The 24,065-nt window shown below is 63.2% G+C and overlaps 1 protein-coding gene across 3 annotated transcripts; it reads right to left on the bottom strand.

The window, feature by feature from the left end:
* Positions 1–572: 572 nt before the first annotated feature.
* SH2B2 (SH2B adaptor protein 2) lies at positions 573–21,917 on the bottom strand. 3 transcript variants are annotated; one of them, XM_044233386.1, is made up of 9 exons: positions 21,857–21,917; positions 11,282–12,036; positions 8,186–8,287; positions 6,536–6,627; positions 5,134–5,225; positions 4,865–5,029; positions 4,123–4,331; positions 1,405–1,576; positions 573–934 (listed from the first exon to the last, which is right to left on the bottom strand). In XM_044233386.1, the coding sequence occupies exons 2-9, from the start codon at positions 12,005–12,007 to the stop codon at positions 591–593; spliced, it is 1,902 nt and encodes a 633-aa protein (XP_044089321.1). In that variant the 5' UTR covers positions 12,008–12,036; positions 21,857–21,917; the 3' UTR covers positions 573–590. The 3 variants fall into 3 exon arrangements, with proteins under 3 accessions (XP_044089321.1, XP_044089324.1, XP_044089323.1); XM_044233389.1 differs by having other exon boundaries at positions 4,865–5,026; XM_044233388.1 differs by having other exon boundaries at positions 21,861–21,917.
* Between the last annotated feature and the right edge of the window lie 2,148 nt (positions 21,918–24,065).

Here is a 24,065-nt window from a genome sequence, read left to right as displayed (position 1 = left end):
CACGTCCTTGCATCAGGGACCTCTTCCTTCTCCTCTTTCCCTCTGCCACGCTGTATTCTTTCCCCCAAGCGTCCGCTCAGGTCACCAGGTCACCGCTCACCCGGAATTCCATGAAAGCCCCCTCCCCCATCCCTTCCCCGTCGGCAGTTCCCTCGAGGGTCAGCTCTGTGCCTCCTTCACGTACCGCTGGTTGTCTCCCCTCTGGATGTCTCCCTGCCAGCAGGGGAGCTGGGTTCCCTCAAAGACAAAGCCGGGCAGGCCCCAGGCCACTGTGGGCTCGATGCGGAGGAAGGAGGTGGGGGTGCCATGTGTGGTTCCCCGCCCCCCCCAAGCCGTCCTTTCCCGCAGTCCCAGAGGAGCGGCGTCCGAGAGCAGGGCATCAGAAAGGATGACAGGAGAGCCTTGTGCAGTCCCTAAAACAGGCTCTTTAATAACATTTATGTCTTCACTGAAGAGCTTCGCTTTTCCCACCCACCGCCGGGCTGGGGCCGGCCGGGTCCGCCGGACGGACGGGCGGACGGGCACGGGGGCGACCGCACGGCGGGCGGCGGGGCCGGGTGGCCCCAGGGCCTTGGCGCCGCCGCGCCGGGCTAGTAGAAGGAATACTGGTTCTCGACGGCGCGCGTGCGGCCCCGCGCTCCTTCGCCCGCCGCGGCCTCCGGGGGCTCGTCGGCGCCTCCGCCCGCCGCCTCCAGGAGGCGCTCGGCGCTGTTGCTGCGGCTGCGCGCGCTCAGCGGGCCCTCGGCGGGGCGTGGGGCGGCCGGCGCGGACGCGGCGGAGGACGACGAGGCGGACGAGGACGAGGCTCCGCCCGCCTCCGAGGGCGAGGCGGGCGGGCAGGCGGAGGCGGCCAGGCTGGAGAAGTAGTGCTGGCCGGCCGGCTCGCTCCAGCAGGCGGGGGGCGCGGGCGCGGCGCTGGCGGACGGCCCCGGGGCTGTGGCGGGAGAGCGCGGGCGCGTCAGGGCCCAGGTGGCCACCGTGGTCCCCGCTGTCCCCAACCCCCACGCGTCACACGGAGACCCGCGGAGACCCGCAGGGGCCAGGTGACCTGACTCTCCTGGTTCCAGACCCCCTCCCTGGATACCTGATGTCCCATATGCCGGACACCCTTCCCAGCCCCTCCAACACTTCCTTCGGCCGCTCTCCGTGGAGCCCCAACTTTGCAGGGGATCCCTCCGTGCTGTCTGTGAGCCACCTCCTTCCGCCTGCCCCCAGTCACTCAGGACCCGGATGGGGCCCGCACTGCCACTCTCCCTCTAGTCCCGATGGCTCGGATTGCTTACACCTGCCCAAGAGTCCGTGTTGTTCCCACGGAGGCTGGGTAGCCCCCCGTGGGTGCCTCCCTCCCCCTACGGCGCACCTGTCTTCCAGAGCCATCACATAGGCCGCCTGGGGAAGTCTTACCGGGTGGGGGGCCCTGGGCCCGCACGTAGCTGCGTAGGGTGATATCTGCAGAGCCCCCGGACTCCAGTGGGATAGGGTGGGTGTGGAAGTGACGCAGCATGTCGAGCACGGACTGGAACCACAGGTGCTGCACGTGGCACTGCCCGTGGCTGTTCAAGGACAGGCGCAGGTGCTGTGGGCACAGGTGGGTGTGGTCAAACCGCGGGGTCCCCCGCCAGCCAACTGCTTCGCAAGCGCCTCTGGGGGTCATTACCAGTATCGAGTCTCACAGAGGCCATGCGGGGCTGTGTCAGAGCGGGGGCACCTCACACACTGAGCCCCATCTCAGGGGGTCACTCCCCTAGTTCCGGGGGGAAGGGTAACAGCCAGGCTGGGATGGAAACGAGCCATGCATTTGGTCCCTATGCTAGGAGCACAGGCCTCGTGCCCTCTGCACGCCCATCTCTAGTCTCCAAGAGTCCCAGAAGGTAGAAATGAAAGCCCCCATGTTAGCGATGGGGAAACTGAGGCACAGGGAGGGTGGAAGGGACTCCCTCCCCCACCCTAGTCACAGAGCTAGAAAGAAAATTCATTTGTGTGACTCTCCCACCCCGGCAGGCTAGGAATCTGCCTGCTGCTGTTCCTGCAGAGCAGAAGCCCGGGAGAGGGGTGTCGGCGGGGTGGGGTGGGGGGTGCGGCGAGGGAAAGCAGAAACAACCCTGCGTCTAGCTGGGGAGGAGTGACCCCATGTCCTTCTTAATGGTGCTGCAGTGGGAGCACCGGGAGCACAAGGAACAGGGCTGGTTCCTCCGCGGGTCTCCAGGGCCCGCATGCGACAGGTGCCTCAGGGGAATGAGCCGCAGGTCTCTGGTTTCAGCCCTGTTTTGCTCAATGTGTGTCCCGCAGGAGGAAGACCGACTGTCTCGTGGGGGGCGAGAAAGGGTCAGAGATAGAAGGGTTTTAGGTTATGCATGTGACTCCAAGCCCAGGAGGGCAAGGTGGCCTGGCCCCCTGCATAAACGACAGAGAAGCCCTGGGGTAGGAGGCACAAAGGCACCACCTGAATGAGTTCTGGCACTCAGCAGGGCCCGTAATTGCCCGAACAGTGTGGCGAACCCACAGAGCATTCCTGGCAGCCCAGGGCAGGGGCTCAGCAGGAGAGGAACAGCATAGTGGGTCCCGGCATGGCCTCAAGTCTGGGTACGGCCTTCAAGGGCACGGGTCCAGGCAGAGTTGGGCCTCAGGGGGCCGGTGCATCTCAATTTTCGGGAAAACCTTCCAGATGTTTCTTATCTGAAGGTGAAAGGAGCTGCCCAGGAGGTGTGCACGCAGGGCACTGGGGGTCCTGCTCTACCCCACAACCAGCTGGTCAAACCGTGGCCAGTCACCCAGCTCTGAGAGGGCAGCAGTTGGGGCGAGTTCAAGGCCGGGCCCTGCCCCAGGAAGGAGAGGAGCCTTCTGCCCCGCTTCAGCCGCCTCCTTCTCCCCCTCGCCACCATGCCCCACAGAGGGCTGGGCAGCATCCTAGCCTCTGGCTTGGGCATGAGTCAGATCCCGGCTCCCGGGAGGCCGCCGGGGGCGGTGTTGGCCCAGAAGCAAACTTTGGGCTGCTGGGGACAGCGTTAAGCGCCCGGTTGCCAGAGGAACTGGTAAGGGCAGCTGCTTTCCAAGGAGGTGTCCCCGGAGGGGAGTGCTGCCTCTTCCATGCTGGGGCCACCGCTGCCAAGGAGAGATGCCCAGGAAAGGCCAGTTGGGGGTTGGGATACTGACCACCAGGGCAGGCCTGGAGCAGGAGTCCTGGGGTGCCCCCTCCTCCAGCAGGGACAGACGCGAACCGTGTCCTGGGGGGAGCCGGGGCCAGGTCTCTTCCTTTATCGGAAATTTGGGATGGTGGGGAAGCGGGGTCGAGGTTTCTGCCCATTCTGGTCTCATTGTAACCACAAGCCCCGCACCCCCTCCGCCTGCACCAACATCATTGGACTTTTCTGGCATAGTTTCCTTTGCACCTTATTATTATTAACACACAGGGTCCTTTCTTGAGAGCCCCCGATCTGGGCGCACTGCTACCCCCTTGCTGTGCCCCGTCTGGACTGCCCTTCTTCACCTTGAGGATTCTCAAGGTCACTGAGCCCTTACTCTGGCTGTTGGGGTCGGGAGAACCGCTCGCCGTAAATGTGCGGCAGCCCTGTGGCCCAGTCTGAGGCCTCCCCTCCTGCCCGGCTCTTGAGGGCCCGCCTGGGTGTGGTTCTGTGATCCTGGGGCTGCCACAGGCCTGGCTCAGAGCTGGGGCCCAGGAGGCGTTGGTGAACTGACCCGAGCCGGGAAGAAGAGGGGCTATCTGCGGGTGGGTGGGGCAGGAGGGCCTTGGTTGACCTTGGCCCTGCACCAGTGTGGCTATGGGCAGAGACCTTCAGAAGCCTTAGTGGTAAGTGATCCCCGGTGCACAGGGTCAATCTGAAACCCTCAGAAGGGCCCGGTCTCCCGTGGGCTCAGCCACCAGTGGGTGACTTCCCCATCTGGATAATTAAGAAGCCACATCTGCGGCTGAATGCAGCCCTCAGGGAGGTGAGTGGGGGGACGCAGGTGGGGTACAGGCGCGCCTGTGGGAAGTCAGGCTTGCTCCCGGGGTAATGGGCGCAACCTCGGGCCCGGGACCACCTCAGTACTCCTCCCTCAGGGCTGGCCACACTGCCCCTGCGCACCCCACCTCCCCCCCGGGACTATCCCCAGCCGACTTGCCTTGGCTTTGCCCTGGAAGTTGAAGGTCAGCACGTACTCCCCAGGCCGAGTCTCACTCTGGCGGATCACGAAGAGGCCGTGGCTCCGGGGCCCCCCTGCTAGCACCAGCTGAGCTGCCCTGACCCGCGACAGCGTCCCGTGGAACCAGGGGTAGTCGGAGAGCTCCAGCTCGGGCTCAGCCTCGGGCTCCGGCGCCGCTCCCTCCTCCCCTAGAGAAGAAGGATGGAGTGAGAGGCCTGGGGGAGCCGAGGCGGGGGAGTCAGTGAGAGAGGACCCGCAACGGCTTCTTGGGTGTTGGCACGCAAAATGCTGTTGGAATGGTCTTAGAACGAGTCAGGGAGCCAACCCAACCCACTAGTTCAGCGTATCAGGTACACTGAGGCAGGGGCAGACAAACTCTCCTGGAGTCAATCCGTAAGTCAGCAGGAAACCTGGGAACAAGTCAAGTCTCCTTGTTCCCAACCCTGGTCCCAACCCTTCACCCTCCCCACTCCTTCCTCTGAGCATCTTTTTATGGAATCCAGGGCCTGTGGGAAGGGTCACCTTCCCGGACTTCCCCATAAAAGCCAGAACTACTGAGTGGCCACACAGTGTGCCCGGTGGGATGGAACGTCATGGCTTCTGAGGCTCGAGAAGGGCCTCGGAGGGAGCCTGAGGGCCCCTGTGGCCTGGGGTGTGTGGGCAGGGGGCGGGGGGCGGGAGGGCAGGAAGGAGGCCCAGGGACAGAAGATTGTGCACACACCTGTATTACTGCTGTCCCTGCCCCCACCGCCTGGGGACTCCAAGGTCTCCAGGAAGGTCTCCAGCGGGACATGGGCCAGGGACTCCCCAACGCCATCTCGAGCTCGGCTGTGTGGAGCTGTCACCACGGCTGCCGTTGTCTCTGGGGGCCGGGGCAGGTCGCCTGCTGAAGTGGCAGATGGGAAGCACATCATCTGTTGAGCCATCTGGGCCCCAGCGCCCCCTCTGACCCTGCCCTTCGCTCCCCTCACCCGCTCCGCCCACACGTACCGTCGGTCAGCAGCTCACAGCTGCAGGAGGCCACTCGGCTGGCCAGGCAGCCTCCCCGGGCACAGGACAGCTCAGCGTCTTCCTCGCTGTCCCTGCGAAGGTGGGAAGGCACAATCGTGTCCCACCACGGGACTCAGACCCCAACCACTGGCTGCATGTGGAGCCCCCAGTGACAGCTGATGGTCCCATGGCCAGCGGCAGCCCTATCCTGCTCGTCTGGGTCCCTCTGCCTTCATGTTCCCCTGTCCCATACCATCAGCTTGCTCTGTGGCCACCGGGGACATGACTAGGCCATGCAGGGAGGTCTCCGAGTCTCCGAGTCCTCCTCGAGGCCACGTGAACCCTGACCACTGACCCACGAGGGGCTGGCCTCGTCTTGGGACCCCGGGGCCTGTCCCTCAAATGATGGCAGGACAGCTCGCTTCCCTGCCCTGGCCTTTGTCTCCCTGTCCATGACATGAGTTGTCTGGGGCCCAGCCAGCTCCGTAAGACCGCAAAGTGAGGTTCACCTTCACAGGGGCTGGGGGAGGAATGTGCAGGCAGATGGCAGGGAGGGTGGCAGGGGAGGGATTAGAGCCATTTGGGGGATGGGGCGGGGGGGGGGGGGGGGGGAGCGGTCTGGAAGGCACTCAGGCCTTTAATTGCGCTTCCTCAAATGAAGCTGTTAATTAGAAAGCAGCGGCCCCTCCCCCCAGGCCTGGCTCACCCCATTAGCCAGAAGAGCTCCTGCCAAATACTCGGCTGTTGGCCGGCCTGCCCCTCCCACTCCTGGCCTCGGGAATCTCTCCCGGAGCACGGAGCCAGCCTCCCGGCTGCGCGCCCGCACGCAGCTGACCGTAACTGCCCTCTGCTCATTCCCAGCCACGGCTGCCCACTGCCCCCAAACTACCAGCCTCTCAGGCTCTCATCAAGGCCCCCCGCATCAGCTCTACGTCTGGGGGCTGAAAGGCCCGGCCATCCCCTCTAAGCCCCAGGCCCTCACACCCCTCTGCCTGGCTCAGGCCTGTTCCTCCTCTAAGTCTTGGAGGAAGGGCGGACTTCTACCAGTACGCCTCTGAGCCCTAGGGCCGGATTCGGGGCCTTGCCTCCGTTCCGCCACCCCTGGCCCTTTGGGCTCCCCCTGTCACTGCCCATGTCCTAGTGGTCTCAGATTCCCCTATTGTAAGGACAAGTCTCAGTCCAACTTTGTTCTGGGTCCCTAGGCCTTGGCCCTATGGAGCAGGTCCCAAAGAGCTTGTCGGGGCTGGGGGTACAGGTGACCCCAGCCGGGACGGCTACGAGAAAACCCACCTCCCAAACTCAGGTTCTGCCCCCACCAAAGACCCTACCCTGTATGGGGGCACCCCGGGGCACTACTCAGTCAGCACCCCCAAACCCACTCTGGGGCCGCCCGGGCACTCACCCGGGGTCCACGCAGCCCTGGATGTCAGCCACCCACGAGTGCTTCTGCAGCGAGTCAATGGTCTCCAGGATGTACTCGGCTCCGTTCTCGACCTGGGGACAGAGCGGCCCAGCGTCCAGCCCTCAGCACAGGGCTGCAGACTCTGGGGCAAACGGTTCGCCCCACCCCTCCCCCATGGGGGCTCACGGGCACGGGCAGCAGGGACAACAATGGGGTCACCGTCAAGCACCACCTCAAGCCGAGGTCGGGGGCCGGCGGCAGAGCTGTGGCCGCACCGCCAGCAGCCCCTCCCTCCGGGACCCGGCAGCGGGGATCGCTGGGGCTGAGGTCCTGCCCCCCTGAGCTCAGGTCCTCGGGTCCTGGAGCCGCAGCCTCTGAGGAAGCCACGCGGGCCTGGCACCCCGGAGATGGGGCGGAACAGCACCCCAGCCGTCAGGCCCTTGAAGGTCCGTCTGGCCTGGCAGGCGGGGTTAAAGGCCTCCCACGCCTTAGCGCCTGGAGCCCTATCTCTGGGGCCACGTGAGCCGGACAGACAGCGCCCAGAGCGTGTGACGACCTCCTCCCAGTGAGGGAGGCGGCAGGTTGTCCCCATTTTACGGAGGACAAGACTGAGGGTCAGAGAGGGCAGGTGACTCGCTCACACATGCACTCAGTGGCAGCACCGGAACCCGAACCCAGATCTCTGTGATGCCAAGGCCCCAGGTGCCCAGCTTCCGGTGTGTGTCCCGTTGAAGTGCAGTTGGCTGCCTGCCAGCACCTTGGAGCTGGGAGGGGTCTCGGAGACCACCTTCCACCCCAGTCTGACTAGATGGGGAAACTGAGGCCCAGTGTGGGGCGGGCGGGTGAGCCCCCGCGTCGGGGCTCCTGGGTGCAGGCGGCAGCACGGTGGCCAGCTGGCTGTCGGGAGCGAGGCCCTGGGCCTGTCTCACCCAGTAGACAAGCATGCCAGGCGGGGAGGGACTACATCCTCAGCTCCCGGGGGCCTGGGGTGACTCAGGATATGGGGTTGACACATGTTTGGTAAATGAATAAGGGAGTCTGTGGCTAACTCTGGGCCTCCTTGGGGACTTGGCTTGACAAACACCCAATGCTTTGAGGAGGTCCAGGGCCACAGCCCTGGCAGCCGGGAGCGGTGTCCTCAGCAACCCAAGCCGGCTGCCCTGGCGGGGTGAAGCCTGGGAAAAGGACGAGTGGCCCCCAGACCCACCGGGGTGCCTCCCCGCCCACCCTCGGTGCCTTTGTGCCCTCTGTGGGACCGGGCCGGTTCCCACACTCCGGTGCCCAGAGCTGGGGGCATTTGCATAACTGCCACAGGCTATGGGGTGGGTATACGCTGGGTCCAGTTGGGGAAGGGGGGCGAGGAAGTGAAACTCAGGGGAGCGGCAACCAGGCCAGGAGGAAATGGGAACGGGGGGCCCCAGACGGTGGGTGACACCCAGAGCCCACGGCGCTATAGCCCAGACCCGACTCAAGTCCTAGCTGTGTGCCAGACACCTGTGGCCGGTCCAGGGCCCTGCCACCAGAGCTCCCTCCCTGGGCCCCTCGGCTAACTCCTCACCCTCTCTCCCGTGCTAGCCTCCGGCTGCTCCACCCAAGGCGGCGATGGCCTGGGGCGGCTGGGGGATTTCTGGGGCCGGGGGTGGGGCTCACCTTGAGCACAAACGTGTTGTCTTTCTCCGGCATCTCCAGGGGCATTGTCGTGCGGACCTCGATGATGGCCGAGAGAGGGATGCTGACTTTGGGCCTGGAGGCCTGGGAGGCCAAAGGGGCAGTGAGAGAGAGTCAGCCAGGGTCTTCTGAAACCCTCTGCACCCTCCTACTCCTCCGAGGTCAGGGGCGCCCTCAGCTGGGAGCACCATGGCGGCCCTGGCTCCAGTTCCCAGATGGGTAAGTTGAGGGAGCTTCTGGGAAACAAAGGGACCTCCCCACAGAGTCACACGGCAAGTCACAGAGCTGGAACGGAATTCTGAGTCTCCCACCTCTGAGGGCCAAGGGGAAAACTCCACCCGGGCTGCCCTCCTGCCCTGTGCACCCACCACATTTGTGGTTTTCACATTCTTGATCCTGACCCATACCAAGCACTAGATTTGACATTGGGACCCACAACATGTGAACTTAGGTAAGAATGTCTTTGGAATGAACATCTCACCAGACAATGTTTATCCTGTGTGTAACAGGGTAAGATAATTTCAAGTCCATCTTAGTACGCCTGAGGAAAAAAAAAATGTTGCCCTCCCCGCTTTAGACCAGACTTCCCAGAGCATGGATCCGGAGTCCCTGACTTAGAACGGGGCTCCTGGAGCAGGGCACGGCCGTGTCCCGGGTGGAGGGAAAGGGACCAGTGTGGGGTTTAACCAAGGTGAGCTGTCAGGGCTCCCACGGAGGGCTGCTCTGCCCTTGGCCCTTCCCACTTTGCTCCAGAGCTCCTGGCCACGGCCCTAAAATCCCCCAGGGCTGGCTTGAGACAGCTTCCCAGCAGGGCTTGGGCTCCCGAACAGGGACTTTCTCAGGAGGAAAGGGAAGGGCCACACGCTGGGTGGGCAGGCTGATGGGAATTCCTGGTAGCCCTGGCCGCCAGCCAGCGAGCGCAGGGCTGGGCTTAAAGCAGAGACCGAGGGCCTCAGCGGACCAGGGCAGGCCATCCCGCCAGCCGGTGGGGCTGGGGGTCCTGGTCCCGGAGTCGGGAGAGCAGATACAGATGGGACAGTACGGGCCTGGACTGGGGGCTTTAGCTGGGCTCCCACGGGCCGGAGGGGCCGATTCCCGTGCCTGGCCTCTGAGATGCGCCGTCCTAGTTCAGTGAGTGGCCTCTGCCCCTGCTCTAGCCACACCTCGCTGTTTCCCTTCCCCGGCCAGAGCCAGCAGGCGGTGTCCGCCTGTAGCCTTTGCTCCCTCAGCTCATGCCTCCAGAGAGGCCGGTCTTGGGGGCTCTGCTCCTAGTGGACACTGAGACAGTCCAAGCTTCCCCTCCTTCGGGCCCCCAAAGGTCCCATTGCCCTCTCCCCCGAGGTTTACCATCCCGTCCTACAAACGCAGGTTTCCTGATGGCTTCTGAATGAATGCATGGGTCAGGCCCCCTGCTCCCTGGCTCCCCAGGGCTGTCCTGGCAAAGGGCTTCCTGCAGGAGGAGGGTACAAGTGGCCAGAGCCTTGACTCATGGAGACATGTGAGAGGGAAGGCTGAGGACCCCGGGAAAAAAATCCCTGAACAGCAGACCCCACGCTCCTGGGCTCTGAGGGTGTGGCCAGGCCTCCAGGGGCAGGAGGAGATCTGACCGTGGCGGGGTGCACAGAACTAAAAAGCTCTGGGAGGGGGTATCAGGAGGGATGCCCCATGGGGGCTCACTCACCCTGGGGCCCAACACATTTGGGGAGCCTGACCTGAGCCCTTCCCATGGGTATCACCTGCCTTCCACGGGGCTCCCTCCTGAATTCACAAATACTTCCTTGGGAAAAGGAGGGTCCAAGGCCAGATCGGGGGTTAGGAACCCAGCTGCCTGCCTTCCTGAAGGGGCCCTGCCCTCTGCCAGCGGTGCATGGTAGGACAGGAGAGACTCAGGGAGAGGCCCAGCCCCTGCACCCCTCCTTCCCAAGGGCAGCAGACGCTATTTACAGCTGGGCAGCTGTAACTGCCACTCAGGCCCAGAGGCATTGAGCCCTGGGCCTTTGCCCTTGCCCTCCGGGTGACTCTGGGCAAGCCCCACCCCGCCTGCCCCACTCACCAGGCCTCGGTCTCTCTCTGACAAGTGGTGGAGCTGGACTTAGTGGTCTAGGAATTCTCTTGGGGAGCCTAATGGTGGGGGCCTGGCAGGGAGAAAACCCTTGGGATGTCTGGGTCCTATTCCTAACTCAAAGGAATACGTGGGTTTCCCCGGGAAATCATTTCTCCAGAGTCCGTGTGGCTCGTGAGTGCCCAGCCTTGGGGAGCCCAAGCCCTGCTCCTTGAGTGGGGAGAGGCAAGGAGGCGGACCCAGAGTCCTGACAGCCTGGGAGATTGAGAGAGCCGCGAGGCTCAGGGTGACTAAAGGTGCCAGGGAGTAGAGTGGACCCAGGAGTTGGGGGAGGGCTCGCTGGTTCTTGGGGTGCTGCCAGCTGCTGTGCCATCACAGCCTCCCCCCCTTTCTGAACCTCCCAGCACACAAGCAGCTCCCATGTCCACGCTCCTCCATTCTCGGGACCACCAGGGTAGTGGGTATTAATAGCCCAACTCTGGCACCCACCAGCTCTGGGACTTTGGACAGGCCACACCTCCTCTCAGAGTACTCCTTTGTTCTTTCTTCTGTGACTTGGGGACCATGACGCCCATCCAACAGGGGGTCTGGGGGATGAGACTGGGCCCCACGCTTAGGGCTCGGTGTGCCGGGTGTCCTCAGAGAACAGGCACTATTGTTCCACTGATTCCCACTTGCCCAGTACGGCAGGTCAGCCATCCTGGAGGAGGCCTGCAGCTGCCCCCAAGGCCAGCCCCCAAGTTGGGGAGAGGGCGGGCTGCTCTCACGGGGCAGCCGTGCTGGAGACAGCTAGATGCTTAGCTTTCAAAACCTGGGCCAGGGAAGGGCCACTCACCAGGGGCTGGGCCGCAGCCTGGGCGGGGGCAGGGACGACAACACATTTAGGGCACCCTCCCTGAAAGTGTGACTGTCACTGGTGTTTGGGAGGCCCCAGGGGACAGCAAGCCAACAGGAAACCTGCTGGAAGCCAGCCCTGGCACCCTCAGCGGCTGCCTGGGTGGGGGCTGGGCACTCACCTTGGGTGGCACGAAGAACTCCAGCCGGAAGCGCTCGCCGGCCACTGCCCGGCGCAGGAGCAGGCGGCACTTCTGCCACTGGGCGGTGCCGCCGGAGCCCGCGGCCGCGTCGTCGGCCACCATGAAGCGCAGCGCGCCCTCACGCTGAATGTCCACCAGCTCCACCTTGGCCGCCAGCGTCCGCGACAGCCGCAGGCGCCTCGTCCACTTGTCACGGGGCTCGGCGGGAGGCTCGGCGGCCCGCGGGGCGGCGCCCGCGTCGGGCTCGGGGGAGGCGCGCCGGTGCCACATGTCGCGCACGCCGTCCACCACGCAGAGGCTCATGTTGCGCAGCGAGAAGCCCTTGCGGACGCGCGCCTTGGCCACCGCCTGCGTGGACACGTCCTCCGAGCTCCGCGAGTGGCCATAGGCGGCCGCCTTGAGCGCCGCGGGCCCCGCCGGCTCGGGCTCCATAGCGTCCGGGGGCTCAGCCGCCCCCCGCGACGCCGGCCCGGCCACCAGCACGCGGCGCACCTCCTCCCCGAAGACGTCCAGGAAGTTGGCGGCGAAGTGGCGGGAGAAGGAGGCCCCGGCGTCGGGCGTGTCGTAGGCTGGGTTGTCCCGCAGGAAGCGGCAGAACTTGTGGGCGAAGTCCACGGCGGCCGCCTGCGCGTGCAGCTCACAGAACTGCCGCCAGTCGGGGACCGGGGCGGGGGCGGCGGCGGGGCCAGGGGCGGCACCATTCATGGCTCCCGTCCCATCGCAGCCCCCTGCGGCTGTGGGCGACAAGAGCGGGAAGTGACTCCGGGGCCTCAGCAGCCCCTGGCCCCTCTCCCTGGGACTCCCTGGGGCTGGGGGGGCGGTGACATCCTGCAGCCATTCAGAGCAGAGAGGGACAACCAGGGAGGTGAAAGGCAGTGTCTGCAGAAGGGGGTTCCCTCTTCCCAGCCACTCTTCGAAAGGCATTCTCAAGGTCATTTCTGGGGCCGGTGGAGGTTGGGTCCCTGGTGCCTAGATCTGAGGTCCCCAAGAGTCTCCTGTTACCTACTTCCAAGCTGACCTCTTCTGAGGGCCCCCCAGAGACAAGTAGACAGGAGGAAATCACGTGCATTCCTCTTGGCTCTGCCTTTGAAATATGCCAAGAACTCAACCTTTCCTCCACTCCCCATCAGGGCTACCCTACGGGGCCCCACACGACCCCTTCTCTCCCCTGCCCTACTTTAGCAGCCTCGTCACCAGTACCCTGGAACTTCACCCCTCATGCACACCGCCCCTACCGCTCCCTGCCCCCCACCCCCGCCATCACTCTGTTCTCCACCCAGGAACACAGTCATTTCTCCTAAAACAAGACAGATCAGGTCCCTCCTTTACTCATAATCCTGGATCGCCTCCCATTCCACTCAGAGTAAAAGTAGATGTCCCACTCATAATCCCCATGGTGTCACATGATCTGCCGCCACTTATCTCCCAGAGCTTATCTCCTGCCACTCTTCCCACCCACTCTACTCTGGCTGCTGCTGGGTCCCACCCCAGGGCCTTTGCACCTGCAATTCTGTCTTGCACTTGCCTGGCACGTTCTCTCCCCTACACTCTCTCAACTCCTTCAGGTTTCTGGTTGTACACCGTCTTGCCCAGTAGCCTTCCCTGACCCCACTCTGCTGAGAGTAAGGAATGTTCCCACCCCACCCAGCGCTGCCGTCTGCACGTCTTATGCTTGCTTAATTTGCTCCATGGTGCTTATCCCCATCTGACACACCATTTGTTCCCTTGCCTGGTTGTGTTGTCCTACCCCCCCACCCCCCCTGCTCCCCACCACACCCTTCCCCTGAGAATGCAGTTTTAAGCTGCTGTGTCCCCAGTGCTGGGCTCATGGTAGGCATGGTAAACACCGAATGTATGGGGGCCTGGCTTGCTCAGTCAGTAAAGCATGTGACTCTTGATCTGAGGATTGGGAGTTCAAGTATATAGAGATGACTAAAATAATAATAATAAACACTGAATGAACAAATGAATGTGTCTGGCACACATTCACACAAGGATGTGTCAGGTATGTCACAGCTGTCACTGCCTAAGCCCTAGCATGGTGCCTGAGATCACGCAGCTCATTAGTGATGGGCCTGGGATCCTCCCCCTGGGTCCAGGACCCCGGGGCTCACCCCTCCAGTGCGGATCACGTAGGATCCACTTTTCCTAACTGGCTCTGAAGGCACGCTGCCCTCTTAGACTGCTTTCTGTCCCCGTGTCTCCACTCTTCCCACCTTTTGGAATCCTGTTCCCTCCGGGGCTCCCATCCAAACCCGGCCTTCCTGCAGAGGTCCCGATGGAGGGACTCCGGCCCGCTCACCGGCCAGCTTCCTCCGGTTCCCAGGCCCGTCCAGCTTTTATTACAATGGCTCACCAAACTACTGGCTGTGCCCAGGCATTCGGGGGCCTTGCCTCCTTGTCCCCCAAGGTAACCACCACTCCTGGGGCAATGGTCCAGCCCAGTGTTTATATATCCTACCCCTGCCCCCAGGCCAGGATGAGAATTACCAGTGGGAGTAGGTGGGGTGGGGTGGTCCCACCCTGCCTTGAGGAGCCCCTGTCTGAGGGGTTCAGGGAAACTAAGACAGAGGGTCATGCCCTCACCTGTCCTCCCTGGATCCCCACATTTCCTGGCATGGCCTTTCCCTCGGAGCTCCTGGGACCCAAACTCTGTAATTAAACACCTCATAAAGATAGCTGCCCCGCTTCTGTGCAATCCGCTGTGGGGCCTCTGGCCCATGGGGCCCTGTGGGAATTCCCGCTCACCTCGGCCATCGATCTGCAGTCAATAACCACAGGACAGCCCCAGGGAGGACACGGGCCACTTGACGAGGCCACTTAGCACAGAGGACAGTTTTCCGAACCAGCAGGGCTGCTTAGAGACTCCTGCCCGGTACCGACCAGGGAGGAGGGCAGCAGGGAGCTGGGCAGGTTCCTGGGGGGGGGGGCTCTGCGCTGGCCCTTATGACAGTAAAGAGAGAAGCGAACAGTGACCCCTCTGCAGGGATGAACGGTAACTGGGACGCAGACTTTCAGGACATAGGGAGGGACTGGGGGAGAATGGGGCCCACTGGTCTTCCTTCCTTCCTCTGGCTAACTCCTACTCATCCTTCAATAATGAATGCAGGGGCCACTTCCTCCAGCCTTCCCTGACCTGCCCCCTGCCCCCCCCCGACCATGAGGCAGGAGTGTCTCCTCCAAGCTCCGACAGTCCCCTCCCAGGACCCCCTCTAGCAAGGTGCCAGTGACGGGGTGCTCCGGGTGTCCATTCCCAGGTCCGTCTCCCCATCTGGCATAGACGTTCCTTGGGAGCAGAAGGCAGGCCCGAGTCATAGGCCAGAAATGAGGGCAGAGGTGGGAACGCACCTGCCACCACCAGTGAGGCCTCGAGGGAAGGTTGAGAGCCGAGGCCCTGTCCGGACTTGCTGAGGCGGCACATCTGCGGGGCGGGGGGGGAGGAGAGCCCTGCAGCTAAGCCTGTGAGGCCCCGTTCCTGTGCTCCAAGACCATCCATTCACCCAGCGGGGCCGTGCTCGCTATACTGGCCGCTTCTCCTCCTGGACCACCGGGAGGCTCACACTGGGCCACACAGCAGCGTCTGCCCCATCAGGGGCCGGGGGGGGGGGGGGTGGGCGCGCAGGGAGGAAATCAGTCCCAGTACACATCTTTGCACATCAATTCCTGGTCCTCCCCGTTCTCCCTGCTGGGTGAAGGCGCAGAGCGGAGGGGCAGGGCCCTGGGGGGAGGCTCTCACTGTGTGGGTCCCACCTAGTCCTCACAGGAGGTAGGGGTGGGGCTCAGAGGAGAACCTGCCATGGATATGGTGGCCCCGGTCATGTCCTGGGTAGGGACTGGCCTGGGAGGCACTGGGAGGTCAGGCCTGCCTTGACCTCCCCGACCCACCCTTGCTGGCTGGCCAGGAGCCTGGAGGCCTGAAGCCCAGCCCAGCAGCCCTCAGCGTCCCCTGGGTCTAGTGGGGGCTACACGGAAAGGACAGGAGTTGAGCCCTTCAGAAGTCAAATTTACAAGCAGCAGGGCCAGCAGGGAGCCCCGCACTGGGTACCGATGGGGAGACGGAGGCCCAGACGTGGCTTTCTGTGAGGGGGAGGCCACCAGCCACAGAAGAGGGCTCAACCCCAACCCAGCTGTCCTTGGAGCCCAAACTGGGGATGACACCAAGTGCAATGAACTTGGCTGTCCTGGGCCAGGCCTACCGGCCCCACTACCCCCTGGGTGAGGGACGCTGATCACAACACCCACCTGGGAGCCTGCTTGCTCACTTTATGGGAAGTGAGAGCCACCCTGTCCCGGAAGGACAGTATAGGGTGTCCGCGCAGCCATGGGCAGAGCCAGGGGCCCCCTAACCTCTGCATGACGAAGCCAGGAGGCCTTTCCAGCCTTCTCCAGGGACCAGCCAGTAGACAGGTCCCTCTCCCATTCTGCAGGTGGCCAGACCCAGATATGGGAAAAGCAGAGCCTCAGGGGGAAAGGCGATCCCAGTGGTACCAGAAGCAAGGTGGGTGAGTTCAGTCTGGCGCCCTCTGTCTGGCTGGCCTGGAAGGCTCACGGATGAATCCAGCTGGCCCTGGGCTCTCCCTCGTCCAGCAGCTCCTTGGGGATCCCCCTGGGTGTTTGCCTGTGCCACTCCCCTGCTTGGACAGCCGTCTTTGCTCTACTGACTACTAAATTCTCCTTGGCATTTAGACTGAGTAAAACTTTTCTTCCAGAAAGCCTTTCCCCTACACTGGCCCTCCCTCCCTGAGCTCCCATGAGGTCCCTGTGGCCCTTGGCCCTCTTGCTTCTGTGGGCCAAGTCCCAGTTCCTCTGCCCATGGCCCCAGGAAGCCGGAGAGACCTGCTGAGTCAGGACAGGAAGGTGCCGGACTGGGCAACAGTGGGCTCGTCATCTCAGTCCACGCCCTGTGTCTCCTCCGGCTTCGGCTCCCCACCGGTGACATGGGGGTGCTAAGCAGTGGCCTCTAAGGCCTGGGGCTGTCATGGCCCTTGGACACTGAAGACTGTGGTCCCAATGTCACCCCCCCCAGGGACCAGGGACAGGCAGGGATTATCTCTCATCCTCAGGCTTCTTCCGGGAGGACTGGAGCTGGAGACGAGGGGCACCCATCCGGACAGACCACCCTCCCCTGATCCATCACCCCACGGGTTTCCAGGCTCCGCTGACCTGCCTGGCTCCTGGTTTTTTTTTTGTTTCCATTTCACCAGGGCTGGAGCATGACGGGGGAAGCCTAATCAAGTCCTTGCCTGTCACCTTCCCAAGCAAGGGCTCTCCTAACCCCGGGGCCCGCTGAGAACCCAGAGGAGAGACCCCGCCCCTTAACCGGTTGGAGGCCTGGGAGAGGGGGCGGCCGGCCTTCTGGGGTAAAAATAGCATTCACAACTGCAGTACAAAAAAGAAGGCTGGTCATCAGCCCCTGCTGCACGCAGTTCCGGACCCCACGGCCAGGTCATTCCTTAAAATATTGATAAGCAGCCTAGCCACCCCCGCTAATGGGCAGGTGGCGCATCGGTCCACCCCGCAGCGGGCAGAGGCCTGGGGAGCAGGAGACACCAGCCTGAACCGCAACCTGCGGGGGCCTCGGGGCCTCGTGTGCGAAGCCCAGCAGCAGTTTCTACCCTCACGGGAGACGATCTACCCCCGGGGAAGGGAAGGAGGCCCTGCAGGGCAAGCTAGCCAGGCAGCACCCCGCAAAGCTGGCTTGCGCAAGCTCGTCCATCACCAAGGGCATTGACCCTCCTGCCCCCTCGGTCAGCTCCACGCTCACCCGGACAGCCAAGTGCCAACAGGATGCTGGGGGTCAGAAATGAGGGTGCTGTTCTGAGCTGGGGTGGGCAGTGGCCCCCCAAGAACCATACATGATAAGGAAACTATGGTCTCTACCTGGGGCCCCCCAACACAAAATGAGGCCTCACTCAGCCTCAGCCATGCCCACTGAGGTCCTGTCTTCTGGGCTTCTCAGGCCGGGCCGGGCCTGGCTAACCCAACCCTACACTTGACCATGAACGCTCCTTCTGTCCTCTATCGTGCCGTTCTTCCAGCTGACCTCCTGGCCTCTGGGGGGAGGTCCCCTGCAGTCCCCGCTCTGCACCCCTTTCCTCCACAGGACACAGACCACGTCTGGGCTAGTCCTTCCTTCAGGAGTGCCTGCCACCCACTGGCTGCCTGAGTTTCCCCTAGGAAGGAAGGCACGTTCCCTGTGTCACTGTTGGGCGTTGGCTCTCTAGGCTAGTCCCCAGCCCGCCCTATCCCCTGAGTGCGTCCCCCCCCAGGGCAGGGCTCTGAACCAAGACCTCCGGAGAGTGAGGTGTGGCTGGAATTCCCCAAGCCTCCCACACAACGTATCTGTGCTCATCCCGTGACCCCGGCGGAGGCACAAGTTGGCATCGCTTCTGGTCTGAATAACCTTGAACCTGCTGGGACTTTGCTCCGACCGGGTGTGGGAGGAGGGTTCTCCGGCTAGTGACGGGGACAGGTGCAGAGTCGGAGCCCCTGGGACTCTTGCCCTGTTTGGGTGGCAGTGGGTTGGAGGTTGGAGGGAAGGGTGCTTAGGTGGGCCTGGCTTTTCCGAGCATCAGTGTCTCTAGCTGGGAAGGGGACCACCCTGCTCTCCCACGTGGGCTGCCTCGTGGTCCAAGGCCCACGCTGACAAGCGCTATTAGGAGGCGGCTGCCGGGAGCTGGAGCCGTTCTGTGCCCAGTACCACCCTCCACACCTTTCACATGCTGCCAGCCTTTGCCCCTGGGGGAGGGTGGAAGCCCTCTGGTGAGCCCCTGGGCTTTCACTAATGCCCCCAACCTGGACAAACCCTGCTGGCTCTGGGACCTGCAGACCCCCTGGTCCTTGGGGGTCCCCAGGTGCTCCCATCAGAGGCCCCACTGCCTGTGCATCTCCCCACCTCCCCATCTGGTCATCTGACCTGTGGGACAGTGCAGAAGGTTAACAGCCTGAGATCTGAGGGCCCCGGGCTGGTTCAGTCGGAAGAGCCTGTGACTCTTGATCTCGGGGTTGTGAGTTTGAGTCCCATGCTGGATGTAGAGACTGCTCCATAAGTAATCGGTTAAGAAATCAAAGCTCCTCTGCTTCTGTTTTGTAAATGTTCTGCATCCATTCCCTCTTGTCCTCTCACTGCTCTGAGCAGATGGCTACAGAGGCCTCCTCCCTGGCCTCCCTGTCTCCCATGGTCCCTGCCAAACCCCAACAAATCCAGGCTCCACAGTGGGGCCAAGGTCTTTTCCTAGAACCCACACCCTATTGAGCTACGCCCCTGTTTCAGAACCTTTTTCCCTCAAATGTGCCCCGCCAGGAAGAGAGGATTCACCCACCGTACAGACGAAGAAATGGGGCTCTGGCAAGCGTGGTGACTGACCTATTGTTCACTGGGTTCCCAATGTGTGTCAGGAGACATGCTGGGGGGTCCAGGGTCATAGAATGGGCGAGAGGGGAGGGTGAGGTCAAATTCAGGTCTGTCCCTTTCTGTAGCATATGCTACTTGAAACAAGGCCCTATCCCTGGGGAGCTCTTCTCTGAGGGGATTCAGGGTAGGGGGGACCCAGGCCCTGCCTCAGGAAAAAGAAGGGAGATGCCCACCCTGAGAAGGGGCATTCTGACAGGAAGGAGGACTGGCGAGTCCTGAGCTGGGCCCTGGAGGAAACAGAAGTCAGACAAGCAGGCACTGGGGCCCAGGACAATAAGCAATGCTGGGGTCTGGGGGCTTGGGCGGGAAGCCCCTTCTCCTTCAGGAGCACCTGGTGCTGGACAGTTCCTGGGCAGGCTCTGTAGGTGGAGTGCAGGCTGGGATGGCTCCAACTGCACTATCCCTGCCCTCCCTGAGTACAGAGCAGAGGCACCCCCTCCCCAACCTCGAAGACTCTCCTTCTCTCCCAGTGCCATGGATCTCACCTAGGCCCAGATTCATACCCTTTCCGGACCTGCCTGGCCCAGCCCCTGAAACCTGCAAGACACCCACCCCCTCAACTCCTGCTACCCAGCCCATCAGTCTGCCTTCTGACTTTTCCATGACACACATACCAGCGACTCCTAACCGAGACCTCAATATCCCCCCCGCTCAGATCTGAGTATCCCAGACCTCTGTGTACTATGGGTTCTTATAAAGCTTCCTTGGGCCTTTCTCTGAGCAATACACTCCCAGCCTGGCTGATCTCCAGGCACCTCAGACTCACCACTTCCGAGTTCTTTTAAGTCCTCTTCCTCCAACCCCTGCTTTTTCTCTGCTGGGAGCCTCAGTACCCAGCCCGGCATTGCCCCACCTGCTCCAACTCCTCTGCCCCAACAGCTGCCAGGCCCCTGAGCCACTGGAGGCCTTGGGAACACCCCCTTTGTCCTGTCCCCGCCTCCACCCTCACTCTCCTGCCCCTCTACAATAGCACCAGACCATGACCCCCCGGAAGGTGTTGTATACCCACCCCCAGGGGGGCCCTATCCACAGAGAGTCCAAAGGATCTGGAGAATGGGGTCCAAACCCTGCATCATCCACAAGAGTCAAAAGATAATATAACCCTACACACTGCTACCCTGCCTAGCTCTGCCCAAAAAGGTGCAGGCTGTAACCTTCTCTAGCTAGAGTGCAGCCAAGAAACAGACCTAACCAGGTGAGGGGGGAGGAGAAACTTCCCCAAAGCTCCACGGCTGCCACCTTCCCTCAGTCCCATGTGAACAATGAGAAGCAGGAAGCGAAGCAGGCTCCGAGAACCCCATGGGCACGGCAGCCAGGAGACCCACAGCACCTAGAACCCCAACTGTGTGCCCAGGATGGGCACACAGTGGAAGAAGTAGTGGGCAGGACAGGTCAGAGACCAGTGGCTTAGAGACCTAGCTTGTTGGTTGAGTGACTCTGGCCCAAGTGATTTCACTTCCCTGAACCTGTTTCTTTCTCTGTAAAATGGGGGTAATAATAGTACCAAAGCCACAGGGCTAGTGTGAAGATTATATGAGACTTGGGGGGACATCAACTCAAAACCAAAAGCTTGGCCTTGGGGGAAAGGTTGTGGTTATGTGTGTGTGTGTGTGTGCGCGTGTGTATTCTCCCTAGGAGACCCACTAAGGAGGGAGAGGGGCTTAGAAAATCTCGACACATTTTCCACAACAGGTAAGAGGAAAAGCATGTATGTATGATGAACCCTTGACTACTTAGAACCATTTGATTAACCCGCTTCAAAATCTCTGACCCACCATCTGCATGCCCTCTAGAGGGAGAGCGGAGTAAAGGGAGCAGAGCAGTTGGTGGGAAACTCTGCCTCCCAGACCCCCATAAACGTCCGGACTCATGTCAGCATAAGAGCACTGCCCCTACTACCAGACCTCTCCCAAAGTTCTTAGAGCTGGAAGGTTCTAGGTCACTCCCCTGACCAGTTGCCTCCTGGATGGAGCAGGGAAGCTAGGAAGGAAGAAATCTGTTTAAAGCGGCAACAGAGTTGGGGGGGCGGGGTTCAGGTCACATCCCCCATAGAGGCAACCAAAGCCTCTTAGGGAAAACTCACCTCTCTCCTCCTGTCCTCACTCACCCCATGATCGGTGGCCTGTGTTGGAGTGGACAACACTTGCTGGCCACCCAGCTAGGAGGGAGGCAGCACCATTTCCATTTTACAGGGTACATAATGGAGGCTCGAAGTGCAGAGGCAGGGTTCAACCCGGGTCCGCCTCCCAGTCCTGAGGTTCTCCCCTGCACCAAGTCGGTGTGAACACTGATTCTGGCTTATCCCTGTTCGGTTACTCCTGAGGCTGGCTGCCCATCCGCCCTGAGGATCCTAAGGGACCCCAGTCACTGCCGACTTCTCCCTTTAAAGACCTCCCTTCGTGGGCCGATGGGGGTGCCCGGCCGGGTCCCAGCCTCTGCTTGGCCTTGGCCCGCTGAGCTGGCGCGGTTCCGGGCCCCCGCGCGGCCCCGCAGGTTCATCAATGGCTGAGGCCGGAGGGCCTGAATGGAGGGCATGAACCCGCCCCTTCTTAAAGGCGCCGGCCTCTCGGGCACCCACAGCGGTCCTCCCCACTATCGAGGGCGGTCGGAGAGCTCCCGGGGTGGGCGGACCGAACTGGCGACCGTGAGAAAGACCGCCAGGGCCGAATGGAGGGCGTGCCGGCCGGGCGACTGGGGACTGGATAGGGTCTTCCCGGGGCTCGCACCCTCCTTCCAGGTTGGCCCGCCCCCCCTTCCTCGCAGCCCAGGGAAGAGACCCGGGCTCCCTCGCGCCGCTCGCCAGCCAGAGACCCCTCCTCCAGGGGCCTCGCAGCGCTCGCCACACCGCGGGCCTTGGGCCCTAGGAGGGGGCGGGGGCGCAGCTGCTCCGGAGGCGGCTCGGCCCCTCCCGCCACTCCCGCCCGGCCGGGGAGGGGGGAGATTCGGCGAGGGGGTCCCCGCCGGGGGCACATCCCCTCCGTCGCGCTCCCTCCCACCCGCGCACACAAAGACGACACGCGCGGACCAGGGCGCGTGCGGCCGCGCTTCCCGGGGCAGCCGTGCGCACACACACGCACACCCTCAGGGACGGCCCGGGTCTGGGGAGATGGACGAGGGAACTGAGGACAAGCAGACCGTACCTACAGGCGCTCAGCTGCGGCCGGGCGGGCCGGGGCGCCGGCGGAGCGCTGCCCCGACCGCGGCCCGGCTCCCGGGGCCCGGCGGCTCATGGCCCGCGGCGGGTTCGGGCTCCCTCCGGGCGGGCGCCGGCGTTGGCTGGGGCTCCTCCTTCGCTCGTCCGCAACCTCGAAGGCTCGTGCGCTCCTCGCGGGCCCTGCGCGGCCCCGGCTCGGCGGTCCCGGCGGCCGAGCCCCGCGCGCTGCGAGCCCAGCCCCGCGCCGCGCGCGCCCCGCCCGCTCCCCCTCGTGCCCCCCGCCCGCGCGGCGCGCGCCTCCTCGGCCCCGCCCCCGGCGCGGGCCCCGCCCCCTCGCCCGCCTAGAGCCGCGCCGGTCCCGCCCCCGGCGCGCCCCCAGCCCTCCGCGGAGCCTGAACCGCGCCCGCGGCTGGTGCTACCTTCGCTGGGGCTGCAGCGGTGGCGGCCGAGCCCTGGGGCCCGAGGGGTTAGGGTCTGGCCTCCAGCCGCCCCTTTTGGAGCGAGAGTCCCCCGCTGCACGGAAGCGTGCCCTGGAGCGGGGTGGGTGGGGGCCGGGTGGGTGGTCCGAATAGTGGGGTGTATGGGGGCGTCGGCGCCCCTGGGGATGGGCGCCCGGCGGAGGCCGCCGCTGTCTTGGCTCTTGCGCCGCGGTAACAATGGGAGCCTCGAGGAGGCCCAGATGTCGCAACGGGGGAAGTCGACGTCTGGTTCTCATAAATCCCGAGGGCGAGCACCACGCCCTCTTCTTTCGCCGCTCCCGGTGCCGGAAATAGCCCAAGGGTTACAGGGCGGGGAAGCCCCCCCCCCCAGCACTGCCCCATCTACGCACCTTCACTGTGATGGGGAGACTGACGCCACCCGGAGAGGTCTTCAGAAGGGGCTGATGGGGACCAGACAGACCTGGCTTCTTCACCTCCGCTGAATTCTGCAGCCCCCAAACCCAAGGCATAGGTTAGGGCAGACACCACTCTGGCTGAGAAAACAAAGACTCCTTCTGGTCCTTGCGGTGCAATTGTGGCAAGCTGGGGCCTCCAGGGGCCAGAAAGGGGTCGGGCTGAGTGGGAGGGTGGGACAGACATGAGACCTATTGCTTGCTCGTGGGGAGAGAGGGGAGGGCGCTCTTGCTCCTTCTCTCCTCCTCTCCCTTGCCTCCTGCCCCAAACCCTCACCCCCCGACAGGTGGTCAGATCAGTTCTCCCTGCCCTTACCAAACCTTCTGCAGCTGCACCATCGGCAGTTCTGTGGGGGGCTGTGGTCCCCCCGCGAGCTCAAAGGCCTCCATCTGTTGTCCTCTTCCTCCCATACTGATCTCTGACCTTTGTGGCGAGCCCTTTAACCTTTCACAAAGCCCTGTCCCCTCTGATTTCCCAGGAAGCAGGGCAGGCAAAGAAGGGTTTTGATCCCGATCTGGGAGACAGAAAGGGTGGGCCTAGAGAGGAGCAGTGGGTTGTGAAGGTGTAGGCTGGCCCGGAGCCCTGGCTTCCTGCCCTCCCCCCATAGCCCTGGGCTGCCCTCTTCGGGGGTGCTGAAGCAAGGCAGGATTCATCAGAGGTCCTGGTAGTCTCTTCCCTTCCATACACAGACTAGCCGCCTTCTCAGCGGGACCTGGCCAGCAGGCACTCAATGAAAGCTCAGACGTGGACCAGCTATCGGTTGGAGCCTCCCAGAGGCCTCTGTGGCTGGCTGGGAACCAGGAGGTCTATGAATGAAGCCGGGAGAGCTGTGGGAGCCAGTGCGGGTGGCCTGGCTGTGGACCCCACCCTTCTGGGAGATGGGAGAGCCTGCCCCCTCCCGCCACCCCCCCCCACAACCACAGACTAACCTGGTTCTGAGTAATGGGTTGAGCTCTGCCAGTGGGCAGTCATTGGCCAGGGAGGGTCCTGGGCAGGACGAGAGCTCTGATCCCCAGGGAGGAGGAAGTGAGCTGGAGCCAGCTGTTTGTGACTCCGGCCCCCGCAAGGAGGAACTGGTGGGAGATGTGGAAGTGGCGGGAGGGTGGAGGGTGTCTGGGATTGGCCAAGACCAGCACCGTCATGGGGACAGCAATGACAGGGAAGATAGGTTCAGCCGGGGTCCCTGAGGGCAGGAAAACCTCTGGGGCCTCGGAGGACGTTCTGATGGGGCGGACGGTGAGGGGTGCTGAGGATGGGACCCCAAGGAGTGCCCCTGGATGTATGGGCTCTAGAATGTTCAGG

The sequence above is a fragment of the Neovison vison genome, chromosome 14 (assembly GCF_020171115.1).
Source record: "Neovison vison isolate M4711 chromosome 14, ASM_NN_V1, whole genome shotgun sequence".
NCBI lineage: Eukaryota > Metazoa > Chordata > Mammalia > Carnivora > Mustelidae > Neogale > Neogale vison.
This window is presented reverse-complemented; position numbering and strand designations above follow the sequence as displayed.

Bases quoted from the DNA above. Each gene is read 5' to 3' on its own strand.
- SH2B2 (XM_044233386.1), bottom strand. From the start codon at position 12,007: ATGAATGGTGCCGCCCCTGGCCCCGCCGCCGCCCCCGCCCCGGTCCCC. The intron at 5,226-6,535 runs GTGAGTGCCCGG...CCACCTTCGCAG, and splicing joins CAGGGCTGCGTGGACCCCGG to GGACAGCGAGGAAGACGCTG. The intron at 4,332-4,864 runs GTGTGTGCACAA...CTTCTTCTCTAG, and splicing joins CAGGGACAGCAGTAATACAG to GGGAGGAGGGAGCGGCGCCG.